This window comes from Monodon monoceros, unplaced genomic scaffold (assembly GCF_005190385.1).
Source record: "Monodon monoceros isolate NGI ecotype Baffin Bay Population unplaced genomic scaffold, NGI_Narwhal_1 Super_Scaffold_1, whole genome shotgun sequence".
NCBI classification, from domain to species: Eukaryota; Metazoa; Chordata; class Mammalia; order Artiodactyla; family Monodontidae; genus Monodon; species Monodon monoceros.
Window position 1 is genome coordinate 54,545,736 of NW_021703765.1, and position 18,411 is coordinate 54,564,146.

Here is an 18,411-nt window from a genome sequence, read left to right on the forward strand (position 1 = left end):
CACAAATTGTGAACCTTAATAGGAAGACAGGAGCAAAAGATTCCTTGCCCCTTGGGTGTTTGACATTTTAACCTGGACACTTCCAAGCACGATGAGCCCACACGTGTGCTTGGGAGGACTTGGGAGGACAGCTAGGACTTGGCGGGCTGTCCTTAAAAGACGTTAGCGACGGTTCAGGAAGTGGGGGAAGCCAACATCGAAATTAAAATTCACAAAAACGGCTACGAATATCCAATGATGAGAGCTCCCTTGGAGTGTAGGAGCCCTCACAATAATCCTATGAGGTTAGCTATTATGATCCCCAGTTTGTAGACCAGAGAACTGAGGCACAAAGAACTTAACACAGAGGCCAGAGAACTGAGGCACAAAGAACTTAACACAGAGGTTCCCACATTAAAAAATTTCTTGGATCTTTGAATTTCTTGAACCCACCTACTTAAAAACAAATTTGGGAGAGGAGAGGGCTGATACGGATGGGGTAAGTGAGGAAATTAAATAGACTACCATCAACTACAAAAATCAACTGTAAGACGCGGTCCAGAGTGAAATTATGGGTGACAAGTGGGTGATTCCAGAGCACATGGCCTTCAGCAAATGGATCACTTTGTCTGGGTCTCAATGGGGACCAGACTCTCTAACCTACACACCCCACCCCGCACTGCTGTTACACTGGCTCCGGAAAAAAGAGAAGGGGGAGCGTTTATAAGAAGCGTTAGAGGGCTGGAGGCATGCTGATTCTACAGAGGTGGTGGGTTCATAGCCCTTCATTTTATTTTTAAGCTTCATAACCTACCTATGTTATACGTCTTCGTTTGCATGCTTCAAATGTTGTATAACAAAGTTTAAAACTGCTAGAGAAATTTATAGTATTTTATTTTCTCATAGCTGAGTCATTTGTTTTTAACATCTTTATTGGAGTATAATTGCTTTACAATGCTGTGTTAGCTTCTGCCGTACAACAAAGTGAATCAGCTATATGTGTACGTATATACCCTCCCTCTTGAGCCTCCCTCTCCCCCCCCCCCCCCCCCCATCCCATCCCTCTAGGTCGTCACAGAGCACAAAGCACAAAGCTGATCTCCCTGTGCTATGTAGCAGCTTCCCATTAGCTACCTAGTTTACACATGGTAGTGTATATATGTTAATGCTACTCCCTCCAATACCGTATATTAACGCATACAGATGGAATCTAGAAAAATGGTACTGATGAACCTAGTGGCAGGGCAGGAACAGAGACGTAGAGAATGGACTTGTGGACACAGGGAGGGGGAGGGGAGGAGAGGCTGGGACGGAGTAAGAGAAATTTAAAGTAGTACTAAAATGTTTTTCATTTACAGCACACCTCAGGATTACAGTGAAATTTACTGAATGTGTCGGCAGTTACGTATGACTAACTCTTACAAAACGAAGATGCAACTGTTATATTTGGTGTAGAAAATGATTACCCTGTAATCGGTTTATATGTGATTGCTTAAAAGAACCAGTATGATAGTTTTACAGTATTATCTCTAAATTAAAACATGAGGACTTCCAAACTTTGAACTGAACTCTGGCATTTCCAAAGGAAGAAACAATTAAACTCCATTTTGAAATGTTTTTCTGAACATATTTTCAATGAAGTGATGTATAGATACTGCCTATAACATTTTTAGTTCTTCCTAAATACCCAACTAGAAAATATTGTTACAACTGGATAATGGAGAAAACAACCTAATGTTAAACACTATCACAAAGTAAAAAAAAAATTCTGTTATTAGCACTTTAGGAAATGAACATCTTGACTTCCATTACTATAGATAAATATTGTTTTTACAGAAATTTTAATTAGTTACTGGTAGAGAAGATTTAGAAAACGACGTAAGCCATACACATATTTAATGAACACTAAAGAATTAACAAAGGATAAATAAGAGCATAGTATCACTGGTCAATGTGATAATTTTTTTTCCAATAAAGTACTGACAGTAATTTGTTCATTTTCTTTTCCTTGGAAAATTCATTTCTTTTGAGTGACCCAGACTACATCCAGGCTATGAAAAATGAGTTAAGTAGTATAATCTTAACAAGCATTTTGACCATTTGGGATTTTAAAGTATATCTGTACCTAGTCAATAAGCTAATTACATAAATTGTACCACCCACCCCCAATTATGGCTATCATGCGTAAACATTTGGGATAAGGGAATACATTTTAAAAAAAATATACAGACTACTGCATATAAAATAGATAACTAATAAGGACCTACTGTATAGCAGAGGGAACTCTACTCGATACTCTGTAATAACCTATATGGGAAAAGAATCTAAAAAAGAGTGGATCTATGTGTATGTATAACTGGTTCACTTTGCTGTACACCTGAAACTAACACAAGATTGTAAATCAACTCTACTCCAATAAAAATTTTTTAAAAAGTATTACCAATTTAGCCAAGGGTTCTCAAAATGTGACCCTGAAATGGATAGAGTCACTGTCACCTGGGAACTTGTTAGAAATGCAAATTCTCCAGTCCTACCCCAGGCCTTCTTCTGAATGTGAAACAGGAGGATGGGAACCGCCAGAGGACTCTGATGCAGGCCAGAGTTTGAGAACCACTGGTCTAGGCAGTAGAATATATTTAACTCCTACTGTTAAAAGTAGAATCTCTCTCCACCCTAAAAGGCAATATGCAAAGTTCCTAAAGGCAGAACCAGCATTTTTGTTAGGCAACGGGCGGCACCCCACAGAGACTGTACCAACCTCAGTGGCGGTGGTTTCCCCATCAGCCGCGGTGTCCGTGCGCTCACTGTCCGTCTGTGGATCACAGAGGTGATCAGGTTCCAGGAGGAAGGCAGGAAGAGAAAACAAACCATCTCGTCAAGCGGGCAAGCCTGGGGCCTACAGTTCAGTCCCTTTTTCTGTGATCTGTATCGCACTACCTTCCCAACAAGAATGCAGGTTCAAACAAAAGCCAAAGAAAGGCCAGAGCTAGGTTCCATCAGCAGAGACACTCAGAGGAAGACCAGAGGCACACGGCCTGCGTAACCACAGGACGTGTATTAGCCAAGCTGCCATGTCTGCTGCCGTGTCATTCTTTCCCCCAGTTTTAACTGAAACCCCTAGAAAGAGCTCCTAGAAATGTTTAATGCAAATAAAATTGCTGTTTATATATTTTTTTAAAAATTCTAGGAATAGGTCACATTTGAAAAGTAACTTAACATGTCAATTTAAATAAAAAAACTGCTATTAACAGTCACTGGACTTTCAGCCCCTCATTTACACCATTTTGGTAATTTGCATCCATCTAAGACCATCGGGCTGTCTGCATTACCTTTTAATTATAAAAAGCACATGCCAGTGACTCACAGGCATATGTTCTATATATGAAAAATGTAACTCAATTCTCAAGTAGGATTGCTAACTAGATATTTTTTAAGACTATATGTTGTTTATTTCGTCCCACCCTCCAATAGAAAGAGGTATAGAGAAGTACGTAATTAAATATCTCGTTCCAAAATAAACATTCCAATGAAGCAAATAATAGTAATGAAAAATAGGGAGAGAAGGAGGGAGAGAGACATCTACTTGGACACAAATAAAACAAAGCACAGCATTTGACAGAGCCTAGGTTTTCAAGGGAGAATTACAATAGTAATTTCAAGACCGATTTTTAATCTGTTTTTATAGCGGTTTATGATTTACAACAAAAACTCTTTTTTTTTCTGGAGGAGAGATGAGCCACAGCCATTGAAATTGGGACATCTCAACGTCCTATATAATATTACCTGACTTTCCCTTCTCAACTCTCAAACTAGTCATTATTAAAAGTCCTTCGAGCAAAGTTGTGCGATTAGTAATTTGCCAACAAAAATCCATACTGGGGGCTCTAAGGTTGTGAATCTGTCTCTTAAAATAATCTCTCATTGCAAAGACCACGGATTACCAGCGGGAGGGCTGGGACTGTGCTCTTTACGTCTACATGACTCTGGCTGGGTTGAATTCTTGATCCTCTCCCAAACTTTCATTTTCTATATTCCTAAAAGAAAAGGAGTTGGAACTCATATGCTTGGCCTGTGCACCTGAGGTCTCCATCCTGGCAATCTGCTCCTGTGTCTAAGGGAAATCCTTTTCAGTAGGTTGGTAAAGAAAGCATGCTGAGAGCTTTCATGACCCGACCACCTTGGCAACACCTGGAAGGGGGTGGCTATTAATTTTCTTATCGGGGTGATCACTGCTAGGGCATTAGCATGGCTTCACCAACTGACAGTCTAGGGCAAGGCCAGTTTGATTTAGGAAGAGAAGCAGGTCACTGTTCAAGGGTATGGGATAACCCGAGGAAACCTTAGGCTTTCAAGAACCAATAAGAACGACTTGGGCTCAGTGTGCTAACTAGTTGTGTCAAAGGCCTCGAAAGTTCTTGAAACTTTTTCTCCTCCTACTTTGATTATTTCCCTTATGGCTTTAGAATTCACTTCGGCAGCTTTCCAGGCATCTTGGCACTGGAATTACCGCCATGGTTAAGAGTGAGGGGGGTCTCAGGACAGACTGACATCAGCTCAAATCCTTTGCTATTTATTTAACTCTGTGGCACGGGGGGCAGGTTTCATATTTTAATCCCAATTTCCTTCTTGGAAAATGGGGAAAATCATAGCCCTAACTGTATCAGGTAACAGATACTAAGTCTTTATGCGATGCCTGACACATACACACAGCTAAAAATGCCTATAAAAATCATAAATATTGATATCAAAATAGTATTTCCTAAGTATTGCTATTATTTTTCCTGGCTATACACAAATAAATAGCAGCTTAGGCCATATCTAAACTCCCTCAATCCCCTACTCAGCACCTGGTCAGTCAGTCATTCAACAAACATAGTGCCTGATCAATATACAGTTAATGACTGAAGTATTAAAGTCTGAAAAAGCAGCTTTTATAGCAACTTTTATTTATATAATATCCTATGTCTAAGAAAAACTGCAAAATGTACGGCATGCCATGGACTATCATATAATGTGTTTACACCATCTAAAATGTTAAATCAAGTGATCAATCTTTTCCTCTAGACTTCATCCACCTCCTTTCTTGGTATTATCAAAAAATTCTTCACAAGTTGACACATAATTACGGTGAGCTAAATTCATCTTACGTCTCTGGACAGATGTAGATGATTTAGCGTTCGGCCCCCCCTTATCTGACCAAAATTCTAGAAGGACAAATGAAAAAAAAGAAAAGCTAACAGCTCTGTAGTTTGAAATGATTACAGCTCTCTGCACTGGGTTTCACTCTTGAGAAGGGCTGGGACTAATTAAGCCACTACCACACGTGACAGATGTAAGCAGTGATGATAAAATATTTCAAAAGAACCAGAGTCATTAGTGATTTTGCAAAACCAAAGTGACGGAGCTGAACCGTATGTTACAAAGTCACCCGGTTTAGCTGCCAAAGCACTTGAGGCCCAGGGAGTAAAACAGGCCGTGTTAACAAATGGCGAGTGTTTTTTGTTTTTGTTTTTTTACCTGAATGACCTACATCTGAGTTCTCTAGCTCAGCTTGAACCAGAGCTCACAGCTCTTAACACTTGGGGTTGAGACGACATTGAACAGATGGCCAAATACAAAGTCATGTGGCAGGACAGCCGTCATGGGTGACCGAGGCTGGAGCGGAGGACAAGAAAGGCCGCCTCGGCCAGAGCTGGTTCACGGTCTCAGAGGAGGGTTTGCATGTGGGGAACACCAGCCACGCGGCCTCCAGCTTGCGAGGAGTAACTGCTGTGATTTGTTTTGCTGATGTAATGCAGACATGCCCAAGTTGAACGTTAATTTTCATGCACTGATTACAACAAGATGTACACCCTGGATTAGGCACAAGATCTGTGTGGTTTGCTACATAAAAGTTCAGTTATTTAAAATGCAGAAAAACATAAAATGGCAATCTTTTCACCTTCTGTTAGCTTGATGACTAGCTCCACTGCTAAAGGAACAAAGATGAGCAGGTTGGAAACCAGCTAATATTATAAACAGTTTTTGTAGATAATACTGCGTTCGTCATAACTGTAGGTTTGGACCTACGTTATTTGATTACGTTGCTACTATGAGAAATGGTGATATTCAAACCTAGGATTTAGAGTGGTTTTTCTCTTAAAATATTTTCCACGTACGAAAATAGTTACACACAGATAGATCTGGAGCTAAGTCACAGAGGATCCAAGAACCTTGCAAAGGGCTCTTAGGCAACATCAAATTGAAAAGCCTAAACTTTTCTTGGGAACGTCTTGGAGACCATTCCCACTTTTTTCCTGCTGCTGCAAAGAAACAGTCATAATACCACTAAATATAGATACGTACCTCACAATGCTATCTACTCACAGGTGCAGCTCGGATTACCGTTTCTAGCTGAGCATAGAACTGAATAGACTTTCCTTTTTTAGTGTTGCTTTGACTTCGCGATTTTCTTTTTTAATGCTAGGTGTATTGGGTTTGGCTCCTGACACAAAACCCTCCAGAACTGCTGGAGGAGCCGGGGGCAGGCGTAGGCAGGAGGGTGGGTTTCAGCCAGGGGCCTGTTGGCACTTCTGTTCTTTTCCCCTGCGTTCTATTTAAAGGCTGCACAGAGGGAAACCGCTGGGCTGTTCACAGGGCAATGGAGTGGAGGGAAAGGGGAGCAATTAAGAGGAAACACTACCTGCTAGGATGTCACCTCCCCCAATGGCTCGGATGAGGGACGGGGGACTGACAGGCAGCCTGCTTTCACGGATGGAGGCTGAAGGCTCAAGTCCTTTCCTGGTCGCTAGCCGCAGAGGCCCCTCCAACTTCCCCAGCCTCACGCCGGAACTGAGAGAATGGGTGCCACTCAACACATGCCTTGGCCTTGCTCGTGTTCATGAAATCTCAGCCCATTTTTACAGCGTATGGAAACCTAACAGGAGTCTTTCCTGATTGTGTTTGGAAACTGCTGTTTTCAACTGCCGCTCTTTCTGGTCCTGTTTCTGGCCCTGCCGATGACCAATGTCACGGAGCGTTTTAAACCGCTCAAGCCCCTCTTTCTGACCCAACACACCCACGGGGTCGGGCTCCCCTCATGGAGTAACAATGACGGTCTGGCAATGACAATCAAAGAGCAGCGGGGGCATTTCAGAATCTCCAGGGAGGAGAGGGAGGCATTTACAGTCTTGGAGAGCTGCCCCGAGGGTGGTGATGCACCTCGACGGCGGCGGTGCTCTCTCCCGCCGCGCCCTGAGCATCCTTTACCTGGTGTGTATCACCACTGTGCATCATTACAGCAGGGTACATTTTGGTAACTTGCCGCCAATCTAGTTGAAAGTTACTCATCCGTCTTCTGTGTCATTCCCTTTATTGAATGAGAACTGAACAGAGCCTTTAAGTCGACCCTGAGTTCTTACGTAGCTAACGGGTTATTTATTTACAATTGGCTCACGGCTGAGTCCTTCCCCACTCGCTGGAGTCGCTGGGGGTTGGCAGTGCGGTTCCGGGCCGGGCTCAGCCTGCTGCATCCACATGGTGTTGTGCCTAACCCCGGGGCCGGGTCGCACCCCCTGCACACAAAACCTCTGCACAGATTGGCACAGACGATAAATGAGGCTCTGAAAGCAGGACCGCTATCGCAGCAGCCGTCTGAGACTGTTTCGGACCGCGGCCCCGAGCACGACAGGGACGTGTGTTCTATACCGCGGTACACACCTCTTCCTCTGAACTGTCACTCGGGTCATTGTCTAGTGAGGCACTCAAGGAGGCCGCCTTGGGCTCCAGGCAGCAGAGGCACAGAGCCAGAGGGAAGGAGAGAGTGAGGGCGTATGGCACTGAGAAGGAGGCGGAGAGCAGGAAGAAGAAGATGAAGAGCACGCAGGGCACCAGAGAGGGCGAGCGGATGGGGAGGTAATGCCGCAAGCTCTGGGGCAGGAGGTGGCTCTCGGAAAGGTTGGGGAAGGACAGGTAGCCATCGTCATCCAGGAGAGAGGGGAAAGACTCGGGGAGTTGCAAGGAGAAGGAAAACAGCGTGGCCCCTCTGCCCGGCCGCTGTTTGCAGCTAAAAGCCACATCGTGGTCCCCCAGGCACGGCTTCCCTCGGCCATCAGAGTCCGAGGTGGGCTCCCCGTGCAGGTGCCCGGGGTCTCTGGCCGGCTCGACCCCCGACGGGGGGTGCCCGTTCTCCTTACACCTCCTGCGGAGCCCTGTGGGAGATGCAGGGGGAGAGCGGGCTGATGGGGGGGAGGGGGGACATGAGTCAGTGCCAAGCCCGGGTGACTGATGTGAGAGAGACAGCGAGAGAGACAGAAAGCAGCGAACAGAGGTGCAAAAGGACAAAAAGAAAACTGCAATTAGTTAATTTTCTTATGGGTACCGAGAAAAAAATCGTCAAACAAGAATTTCAGCACTAGGGTTGTTGGTGAATTTTAAAGTATTCAAGCGGCATGCCAACACTGCCACGAATGGCCATCGTCTTCCCATTAGACCCTCAAGTCAAACATAGGGTGGGCTTGAAAAAAGAATCAGAACCGAAGATATCTGTGGGTAATCTCAATGACTACGTTTCATATGATCCAAAACTTCTGTTTAGACCAACAACTCTAGAAATTTTTAGGATGCTGAGAGCAAATGTAACTCTCTGATAACTTAAAACCAAGACTTTCAATAACTTCTCCTAATCTCCAGCTACCAGATCTGTTACTAGGGTTCAGTTAGATTAAAATGACAATGAATCCAATTTTTGATTATTAAAAACAAAATCTCTAGCGTTACTTTTCCTTGGTTAGTCAGTTGTAGCCAAAGCAGGTGGGTTTCCAAATCACGAAGTTTCTGACCCCACTCCTACCCGTAAGCAGCTCCAATTAGGTAATTCCACAGTGAACACCGTAGGAACCTTACCTCTCCATAAAGCACCGAGGCTCTTTTGAAAACTACTATTTTGGCCCCTTACCCATAATGTACACGGGGGAGCTTAAAGAAGTGGTTTCAAACAAGCTAACTAGCAAAAAAGAATGTGTTTTCTTGTGATGTGGTTTATCAGCACTTACTTTGTATTACTTGTGGTCCATAAATAATAGGAAGATACAATTTCCCCACCTTCCGGTTTTTCTTAGAGGAGCCGTAGGCTTAAGCCGCCTGGTTTGAGTCCTTAAGGGGACGATCAAGGCAGGCAACCCCACAATAGTGCTCCTGGGGAGAGGCATGCAGGCTTGTGCAGGGCAAGTAAGGTTCTTTACACCCTTCCTGGTCCCCGCAGTCTCCGTGACCACAGCCAGCTTTCTCTGCAGGTGGTGGAGGGATGCTGAACGAGAGGGGTGGGAGAGACGAGCAAATGCCAAACAGGACCCAGGGCCAGCGTGGAAGCTGCTATAGCCGAGTTCAAGACAAGGTCACCTGGAGCCTGAAGATGACTGAACTCCTGCTCGTGTGTGTCTGTGTGTGTACTCACATGCCTGTTTCTGCCTAGTGTCCTGAGAGCATGGACATTATCTGGTCTGCTTTGTGATGGTAATCCAACCCTGACTTGGTAAATATAGAGACAGAGGGTAAGAAAATGCACAAATAAAATTATATCATGGATCTAGTAGAATGTAGAAGTGTCTCTTTTTCGGTATCAGACAAGTATGTCTTTTCCTAATACTCACATCTGACATTAAACACTGTGTCTTAAACAAGACGCTGCACAAATCTCACTGAGCTGAGAATAATGTACAAGTTACAAGCCGCCTTCTGCCCGTGGAGGCTGCCCCGTCAGCTGGGGTGATTGTTAGTGGGGAAACACACCTCCTCTCAAAGGAATCTAGGGACCAGTCGCTTAAGAACTACTTTCAGTAATACATTTTCGTCTTGGTTAAAAAATAAGCGCCCTCTACGTTACTTTTTGAAGACAGAGAAGAATGACATGACGGCTTCATCGTCCATGTTGCTGATTAGAGTGCTTTTTAGAGCGGCTTTTTTAAAAAAAATTAATTTTATTTATTTATTTTTTGGCTGTGTTGGGTCTTCGTTGTTACGCCAGCCTTTCTCTAGTAGTGGTGCGCGGGCTTCTCATTGCGGTGGCTTCTCTTGTTGCACAGCACGGGCTCTAGGCACGCAGGCTCAGTAGTTGTAGCTCGCGGGCTTAGTTGCTCCGCGGCATGTGGGATCTTCCCGGACCAGGGCTTGACCCTGCGCCCCCTGCATTGGCAGGCAGATTCTTAACCACTGTGCCACCAGGGAAGCCCTAGAGTGGTTTTTAAAGACAGCTTTGCAGCGGGGGAGATGCAGACAGCCCTTCAGCTCCTTCAGCACAAGGCCTCAGCCACGGCCTCTCAGAAGGCATCAGGGTCACAGTGCTGGCTTCTCAGAGGCTCCGACTCTAAGAGAACAGTCTTCTTGGTCTTTCTAATCTCCCATGGCATAAAAGGCACCCAGTGATGCTGGCTTAGGGCTCCATCTCATGTAAACAAATCGCTGATCTTTTAAAATCAAACAAAGTGGGAGTGGATCGTTTATGGAGCAAACGACAAGTCATTTACTTTTATGGGGCACTTAATCATATTTACACATCCCTCAGAATGGAGTGTTGGCCTGGGCGACTTTCAGAAATCATGGGACACATTGGCTTTTCAAGTATATCATCTTCTGATCGTGACCTAGTTAGAACCCGCCTTAAACGAAAAGAGTGTAAAAACAAAATTCAGAACAAAGCACATTTTAACAGCAAAAGTGATCCAAATATCCTTCCATTATGTCCTATCCTGTTTTTATTTTTGTGTTTGGCAAATAAATAATCTTACCCTAAAAAAGGATGATGGACTGGGTCATTGGGATAGTCTAACATAAACAGAATGATGATACGTTTGCCAATCTGCCCATTTAGAGGTCACTGTTAACTTCTTATCCAAAGGAGCATTTTTCTACAGAGTCCCAGCTGATTCTCTGCCCCGTACTCTGCATTTGAAGAGCCCACGTGCAAAAGAGCACTTTTGAATCAAATTTACCTAAGTTTTAGCATAACCTCTAAGTTATACGGCATTTTTATTCTGCTGTTTCCTTTCACTCTGTACTCTGTACATTCCAAGACCCACTCTTGTTTTTCCATTCTTATTATGTATAAACCTCCCGGCATGTTCTTTGACTTTTAGGGAGCTGCTCTGCGACATACAAAACCCCGAACCAGGAGCAGGTTGTCTACATGTTTTTTGACTTTCATTTTCCTGAAAAGTTGCGTTATAGTGATGGACCTCCAGAAATAAACATAATATTTAAAAATAAATTGACTTTTGGATGAAATGAAGTGACCAAGTTCAATGAATAAAACACCCTGGAAAAATTACTGCCAAGTTCGCCCTCCGTCTTCCCTTGCAAACTTCGGCCTTAATATCCCTTTTCCAAAACACATCCACTGGCTACTCTGATGGTTAGGTTAAGATGATAAGACTGAGAGAGAGAAACAGTGGAAACAGTGTACAAGTATGCAGGCTGTGGTCACTCAGCTACCAGCGGTCAGAAGAAGGGCAAAGCAATTACTGTGCATCTAGACAAATACACAGCCCTGGGTAGGAGGATGGGGCCAGAAACAAAGAAAACAGCTTTAGTGACAGTTCTGAATTGTGAGCCCAAACAGAAAAGTGTAATTCACTACCAAACGTATTTTTAAGATCTACAGACAGGACAGCTGTCCTGAAAGTCTCACGCAGCACCTCAGTTGTTCAATAAGAATTTCCCGAAAGTTAGAAAGGGCTTTTGCAGAGGAAAAGTGTTGACAGAGGACATACTAATTTAAAAGGTGACAACATGAAGGTGACTAATGCTGAGATACGAATTAGCCTAAGTCTTATTCACATTCCTGGCTTACGTCCTCAGTCTTATTCAGGAGTTCTTTAGAGAGTGCACAGGTCGGGGAGACAGCGGGGAGATGTACCTTTCCCTCGGGCCGTACGGCAGCGACGGGTGTGGCTTCCTCGGCCTTTTGCCGTCTGTCGTCTTCCTCGCCCCGCTCCTCCTCTGCCTTTTTCTCCGGAGTCACAGTGGTGATCAAGTTGGTCTGAGAGATGCCCTTTGTTGTTATGTACTGGCCAGTACCAACCTCTGCAGCAGACACAGAATCCTTCATGTATATTTCATGGTTTTCATTCACTGATGCTAAAAGCAAATACAATTGGAGAAATAAAGACCAAAACAGTTAAGTCAGAAGACAGACGGACACCACCGATTGCTCCCGTTACAGCAAAAATCTCCCCATAAAATACCAGGTTTCTCTTCAAAAGACAGGTCAGCCCTGCAGGTACTCTCATCTAAGCAACGCCACAGATTCATCCTTCTGTTGTCACCCATAACTGCGTTTAAGCGTGATTTCAATGCTCATCTCTCAAAGCCACCAGAATAATTTCCATCCACTTCTCAGGCTCTCTGGTGAGGATGTGTGTGAGGGTGGAGGTGAGTGGAAGGATGCGGGGCTGAGTGGCCACCGAGGCTGTTACCCACAGAGTAACTGGCGGGGCACCAGCACCAGACACTCGGGGCAAGTTCCACAACTAACAGTAGACAGACAACTGCCCTAGCGCACTTGACTTTAAACAGAGCTTTGCAAGTGCCACTCATTAAGGAGCACTGAAATGTTTTTTTTATTATTATTACTATTACTACTACTATTAGTGCTTGGAAAGTCTATCACTTCTACAATATAAAAGCTACATAAGTAATAATGAAAAGTAACCATTTACTGGGCAGAGATTATAGAATTCAGATGGTAACTCTGTTCAACTGAAGTGCAGAAATGTTTTAATTTCTACTGTGCTTTAAAAAGACTACCACGATATGCATACATTCATTCATCTCTAGTATTTTGGGAAAACAAGACAAATGTTGCTAATGAAATTCACGCAAGTGCAAAGCACGCAAATGTAAGAGAGAACACCCAGCCTTTCGTCCCAGCTAAAATGTCTCAGTGAAAGAGATGCTTAATTTAGTTAGACTTTTGAAATTTGGTACTCATTCTTTTAGGTTTTAGGTACCATAAAATTTACTGAAATTTAGAAAGGCTGCTTTTCAAATCGTAGGCAAAATTTAATCTGCTTTCATATTTTAGGAAATTTAAAACATAAATGTAAGAAAAAGCTCTGAAATCCTTTGAATAGTAAACCGTTTTACTAAAATACCTTCACTAAGATATTTTACATCTCTTACTGATGACGAAAAAGCTCATATGAGACACAGTTTCCTAAAAGGCTTGTTAGGCTGTTCTAACAGACGACGCAACCTTGCAAAAAGCAGTTTCTATTCCAACATGCAGCCATGGCCCCCCCGAGCAGCAGCTCAGAAAACATACGAGAATTGGCAGGACCCCAAAGGGTGAGAGACAACACATACTAACATCACTTTTGGGCAGGGAGAAAGAGACAGCATGGAATTAGTACATTGATTTCACAATTGTCTTCTGTCTTCTCAGCAATCATTATCACACAGAAGGTCACAAGGAAAACAACATTCACCACAAATGTGTCCCCCTGGGTTCACATCGCAGGACAGAGTGGATGACATTCGGGGAAAAAAGCTGTGATTCTACACAAGTTCCTCCAGCACTGACTTAGAGAACACACACTAGTTTACACAGACTCTTCAAGGAAGAGGAGATGAGGCGCCGCCAAAAGAAGTGTCATTGTCAATGTGAATTTTTCAGTATCTTAATCTGACTCAAAACGGTCCTAATAAACAGTTTTTCCCAAAACTTTGGCTCTCAGAGATTCTAAAAACGGGACATTGTTATAGAAGGTAGAGAATGGTAAGACTGACTTCCTAGGCCAGCTCACAAAAGCCTAAAGAATGATTATCAATATACCTACTGAGACCATTACGATTACATCTGTAACAAGACTGCTCTCACCTACGTCTCATTCGCTCTTCGCAACAACCTGTCAGAGGTGGCCTTGATCCCACCTTACAGACGATGACTAAAGCTGGGACCTGCAGGCAGTACTTCATCCACCCACCGCTGTACAGACAGACAGTCTGGACATCGGTCTGAACTTATCTATGCTAGGCGAGCATTCTTCCTACTTCGCTAATATAATTTATAACAACGATACAGCACTAATAACACAATTTTTACTTCCTCTAAGTGTCCCTTTGGGACAGTAAAGTCTTCTAAATCTGGCGATCCAGGGAGTTCGCTTCCCTACAAGCCACATCGGGGTTTGGCGAAATGGAAGGAAGGACTGAGACTCCATGGTGAGTGGGCAGCAAAAAAGGCCAGGAGGGAGGTGATACCAGGCACCTCTAACTTTTATTTGTTTCTATCTATGCTTTTGCTTATTATTAAAATTGTACGCACATGCTAGAAACTTCTCTTTTTATGTGCCCAGGATAAGTCTCCAATAAAACATCTCACCCCCAAGGAGCTCTGGATTAGGAGGCAGAGGTCTGGCCACAGTCGTGCCCTGGTGTCTGGGAGGAATGGTTCTGGGGCCCCCGTGGATAACCAAAATCCACGGATGCTCAAGTCCCTTACACAAAATGGTGTACGTAGTACAATGAATACAGTTGGCCCTCGGTGTCTGTGGGTTTCACATCTACGGATATAGAGGTTCCGACTTTCCTACAGCTGCCATGTCTTGGAGCAGAAAGTACATCTGCATGTACCTCTGGACAGCCACAGAAGACTGCTCCACAAAACAAAAGCCTGCAAAAAACTCATTATTATGCCTTAAAAATGCTACTTCAGTGATGCAGTGACTCTCCCTGTGGTACTCACACATCTGACTTCACGGTACAGAATATTTACACAGCAACGCTCTCCCAGTCCAGCTGGTGTAGTAATTAATATTAACCAGGACAATTTCCTTAGAGCCCTTTGCTCTGTTATTTGAATGTCATCCTTCCTATCAGCTATTATTCACTGACTGATAAAAGTCACGTTTTATTCATAACATTTTTAAAGAAACAGAGATAAATCTAATGCACAGTTTTCTTTCGGAAACAAATCATCTAAAACCAACCTGATAATCATTTACCATCTGCTGAAAAGAGAAACAAATTACTTATAAGTATGTGATTACTATATTTAGAATGAGAGCACCCTTCTCCAAATTCAGGGTGCCAGCTTATGAAAGCTACTTCATTCCCCAAGTACCATTCTTTTGTGTGATTTCATATAAACCCACCAAGAACAGACATTAGACTCACACAGGCACCTTTTCTGGGGGGTTGGTTAAAATGTGCCACTCAGCTGAAGACCAACAAGTGCTCTTCCTTTCATGCTATCGCAGAGCACCTGTGTCCATTAAAGGCTCACGATGGTTTCTCGCTGCTCGGTAGCCACTAGCAATCGTTGAGGGGAGCAGTGCCTACCTCCGTCCAAGCTGCGAGACATGGTATAACGTTTGCTGGACGAACGCTCGAAGTAAGGGGCTGGGCGGTCTATCAATGCACTAGCTCTCCTGGTTTGGGCTTGTGTTCTGCCACTGTAACGAAACTTGGACCCCAAGGTAAGGAACTTCTTTGGAGGTGCTTCTGGTAACAACAGTCTGGAGATATTAAAGGAAAAACATCAGCAAGACTATTAAGCCACATACTAAGAATGCTAACTTATTACTCTGTTCTGAAAGGTAAAGTGCTTTGTGTACTCAAGGTTGAACCCCCAACCTGCCATTCAGTGAACCTGGTTTTATAAGGAAAAAAAATCACTTCACACAGTGTATATCAACTAGGGATGTTGTAGAGAGGCTAGAAGCGCAACAGGGGTGGAGCTGGACTAGATGAATTTGAACATCCTATGGAACTGGAGAGTCTGTGGTTCTACAAACCCAGAGAGCAATTAAGTAGGGGATGTTAGTGAAGAACAGTGATCATTTATTACTTTGTAGACACAAATCTGAGGGCTTTAGTACTTACTGGATGTGGGCAAAGGGGTGCATGGTATTGAAAAGCTACTGAAAGAGTAAGGAAGGGATTGGACATCTGAAGTGGATGTTCTAGAAAAATAATGAAAAACCTCTCAAGATAATGAAGGGGAGATGAGACAGATAAGTATCCAACAAATTAAGGAAAATCCTTCAAATTTAGTCAGAAGTTCTTTCAGGGTTTATCAAGAAATCTGGCGGCAACAAGCTTGAAGGAATAGAAAGGATCTTGTGGCCACATTCTTCTTTCCAACAACCTTTTATCAGTGTAGGTGATTCCAATCATTCTAATTCTTCCTTAGGAAAGACCAAAATGATCTCTACCCACCTGAAAAATGTATGGTGTTCCACACACACTTTCCACAAACGCTTGGCCGCTCTATGGTTGGGCAGCTTAAACCCGATGGTGCTTTCAAATTGTTCAAACTAAATTTAAAAGACATATTGAAGAGTAGAGTGAAGTTTGGAATCATAAATAACATGAAAGCAAATAATATACAAAGTCAAAATACCACCCACAAATTTTTTCTTTACTCCCTAAATCAATTGCTATACACAGATTTCATGCTATACACATTCACTCATTAAAAAAAATCTCATATCTATCTCCTTAAAATGCTGCAGGTACAGACAACCACATTATGCATGTAGTAAAAGTTTCATGTACAAGGATGAATCTTATGAAAACTAAATGCAAAAAAAGAAGAATATCTGTATTCCTTCCAGAGACCAGTTTGTCCTGATCTGATTTCTAAACCTAATCGTCATAGTTCCTCTCTGACATCATGGCTTCAGCTGGAACGCAAAGAAATGAATAAAACAGCATTCTCAGGATGACATTTTCTCCTTGTATCTGGTCTGGAAATATGCGCATATCCTAGGTATTTGATGACTTGGTATCAGATACTGCTGATTTTATTTGCGCATTCTAATATGGATTATCATGTTAAATGCTAACGTCTCTCAATATTATACAGTCGTCCCTCAGTATCCAAAGGGGATTGGTTCCAGGACCCCTGTGGATACCAAAACCTGTGAATGCTCAAATCCCTTACATAAAATAGCATACTATACATGCATATAACTTATGCAGCCCTCCCATATACTTTAAATCATCTCTAGACTACTTATAATGCCTAACACAATGTAAATGCCAGGTAAACAGTTGAAATACAACGTGAATGCTACGGAAACAGCTGCCTGCATGCAGCAAATTCAAGGTTTGCTGTCTGGTACTCTCTAGAAGTTTCTTCCCGAATATTTTCAATCCACAGTTGGCTGCATCCACAGATGCAGAACCCTGGGATACGGAGGGCCGACTGTATAAGGTCAGGGATTGGGAGAACACACTTTCATATTTTTCAGCATGTAGAGTTCAGATCATACTCCATCAGCCATCTGCTTTTTCAGGGTGAGATAGCTAACTTCCTGAGTAATATATTTTAATATTACTATGGCAGATACTCAAGAAAATTTTTTTATTTTCTGAAGACAGGATACATCAGGCCACCAGAGGGCAATCATCTTAAACAGTAAAAGCCTTCCCCAAAGAGCTCAAACCCCCCAGACTACTGGTATAATCGATAGCAAAAGTAATTTATGTGGCAAAGAACCAAGGGGAGGGGTCCTGTGCGAGGTATGTGAACTTTAGCTATTCCGGACCTCTGTTTCTTGTTCACTGAGTGGGACTGGCCAGGGGGAGAAGGGGAAATACATCACGGGTGGCTCTAAATGCAGTCGCCTTCCCCATTTTCTCCCTCTCTCTGACGTTCCTGTCCAGGGACGGTCATGAAACTCACCCCCGTCAAATGGACCCAGTCAACTGACAAGCCAGAGGAAGGGACCTTGACTAAACCATCCTCCATTTATTCATCCTGCATCTCACATGGACGACACGCCATGCTAAGGCCAGGGGTTTTACAGAAGAGTCAGCTAGCTCTTCCCGGAAGAAGCGGGAAGCCGGGAAGTTTCTCTTACTGCTCTGTCCTGCTCAGCACAAAGATGAGAGAGATCCCAGAACTTTCTGAATGTCTCTCTCTCTCTCTCTCTCTCTGTGCTCTGTATCCACTTCTTCCGACCGCTTCAGAGCCTTCGTGCCACCAGTAATTCCTTCTCACTCATTCTTCTCAGCCTATGAATATGGTTGTGAAAAAGGGGGGGAAAACGACTTTCTCTGAGCGTGTTTCTGCGGAACCAGAATCACTGCTAAGTGTCAGGAAGGGAAGCCGCTGCTACTTCACTCCTCACCTTGCTGCTACCTGCCGGGGGCTCTAGCTCTTTCCTGAACCCTTACTGCCGCGACAAGACCTGATCGTCAAGTTCAACACACTTTCCTTAGTTCTCATCCGAGCACCTCCTCTGTCCCGTCTGGCACTGCTGGTGAACCAGGCTCCCTGAATCTCATCTTCCTTATTTATCATCCATGACTGTTTCTGGCCCTTCTTCTCCTCTCTGGCTGTTTTTCCTCATCTGCCTCTGGTCCTTTTCTGCCTACCCCTCCCTCAAAAAGCGGTATTATCCAGAGTTTTTGTTTTAGAGTTTTTTCCCCTCTAACTTCCTTGTTCTT

The 18,411-nt window shown here is 43.6% G+C and overlaps 1 protein-coding gene across 7 annotated transcripts in view; it reads right to left on the reverse strand.

Annotated features, from left to right (window-relative positions):
* Positions 1–18,411, reverse strand: part of EPB41L3 (erythrocyte membrane protein band 4.1 like 3) — a 192,473-nt gene that overhangs the window by 14,916 nt on the left and 159,146 nt on the right. For 6 of the 7 annotated variants that reach the window (XM_029231021.1, XM_029231012.1, XM_029230979.1 and 3 more), the window contains 4 exons: positions 16,174–16,271; positions 15,295–15,470; positions 11,870–12,090; positions 2,738–2,791 (listed from right to left, as the gene is read on the reverse strand). In XM_029231021.1, the coding sequence (XP_029086854.1) occupies positions 2,738–2,791; positions 11,870–12,090; positions 15,295–15,470; positions 16,174–16,271 (549 nt within the window). The remainder of the gene's footprint in view (positions 1–2,737; positions 2,792–11,869; positions 12,091–15,294; positions 15,471–16,173; positions 16,272–18,411) is intronic. The other variant, XM_029230987.1, reaches the window with a different exon arrangement.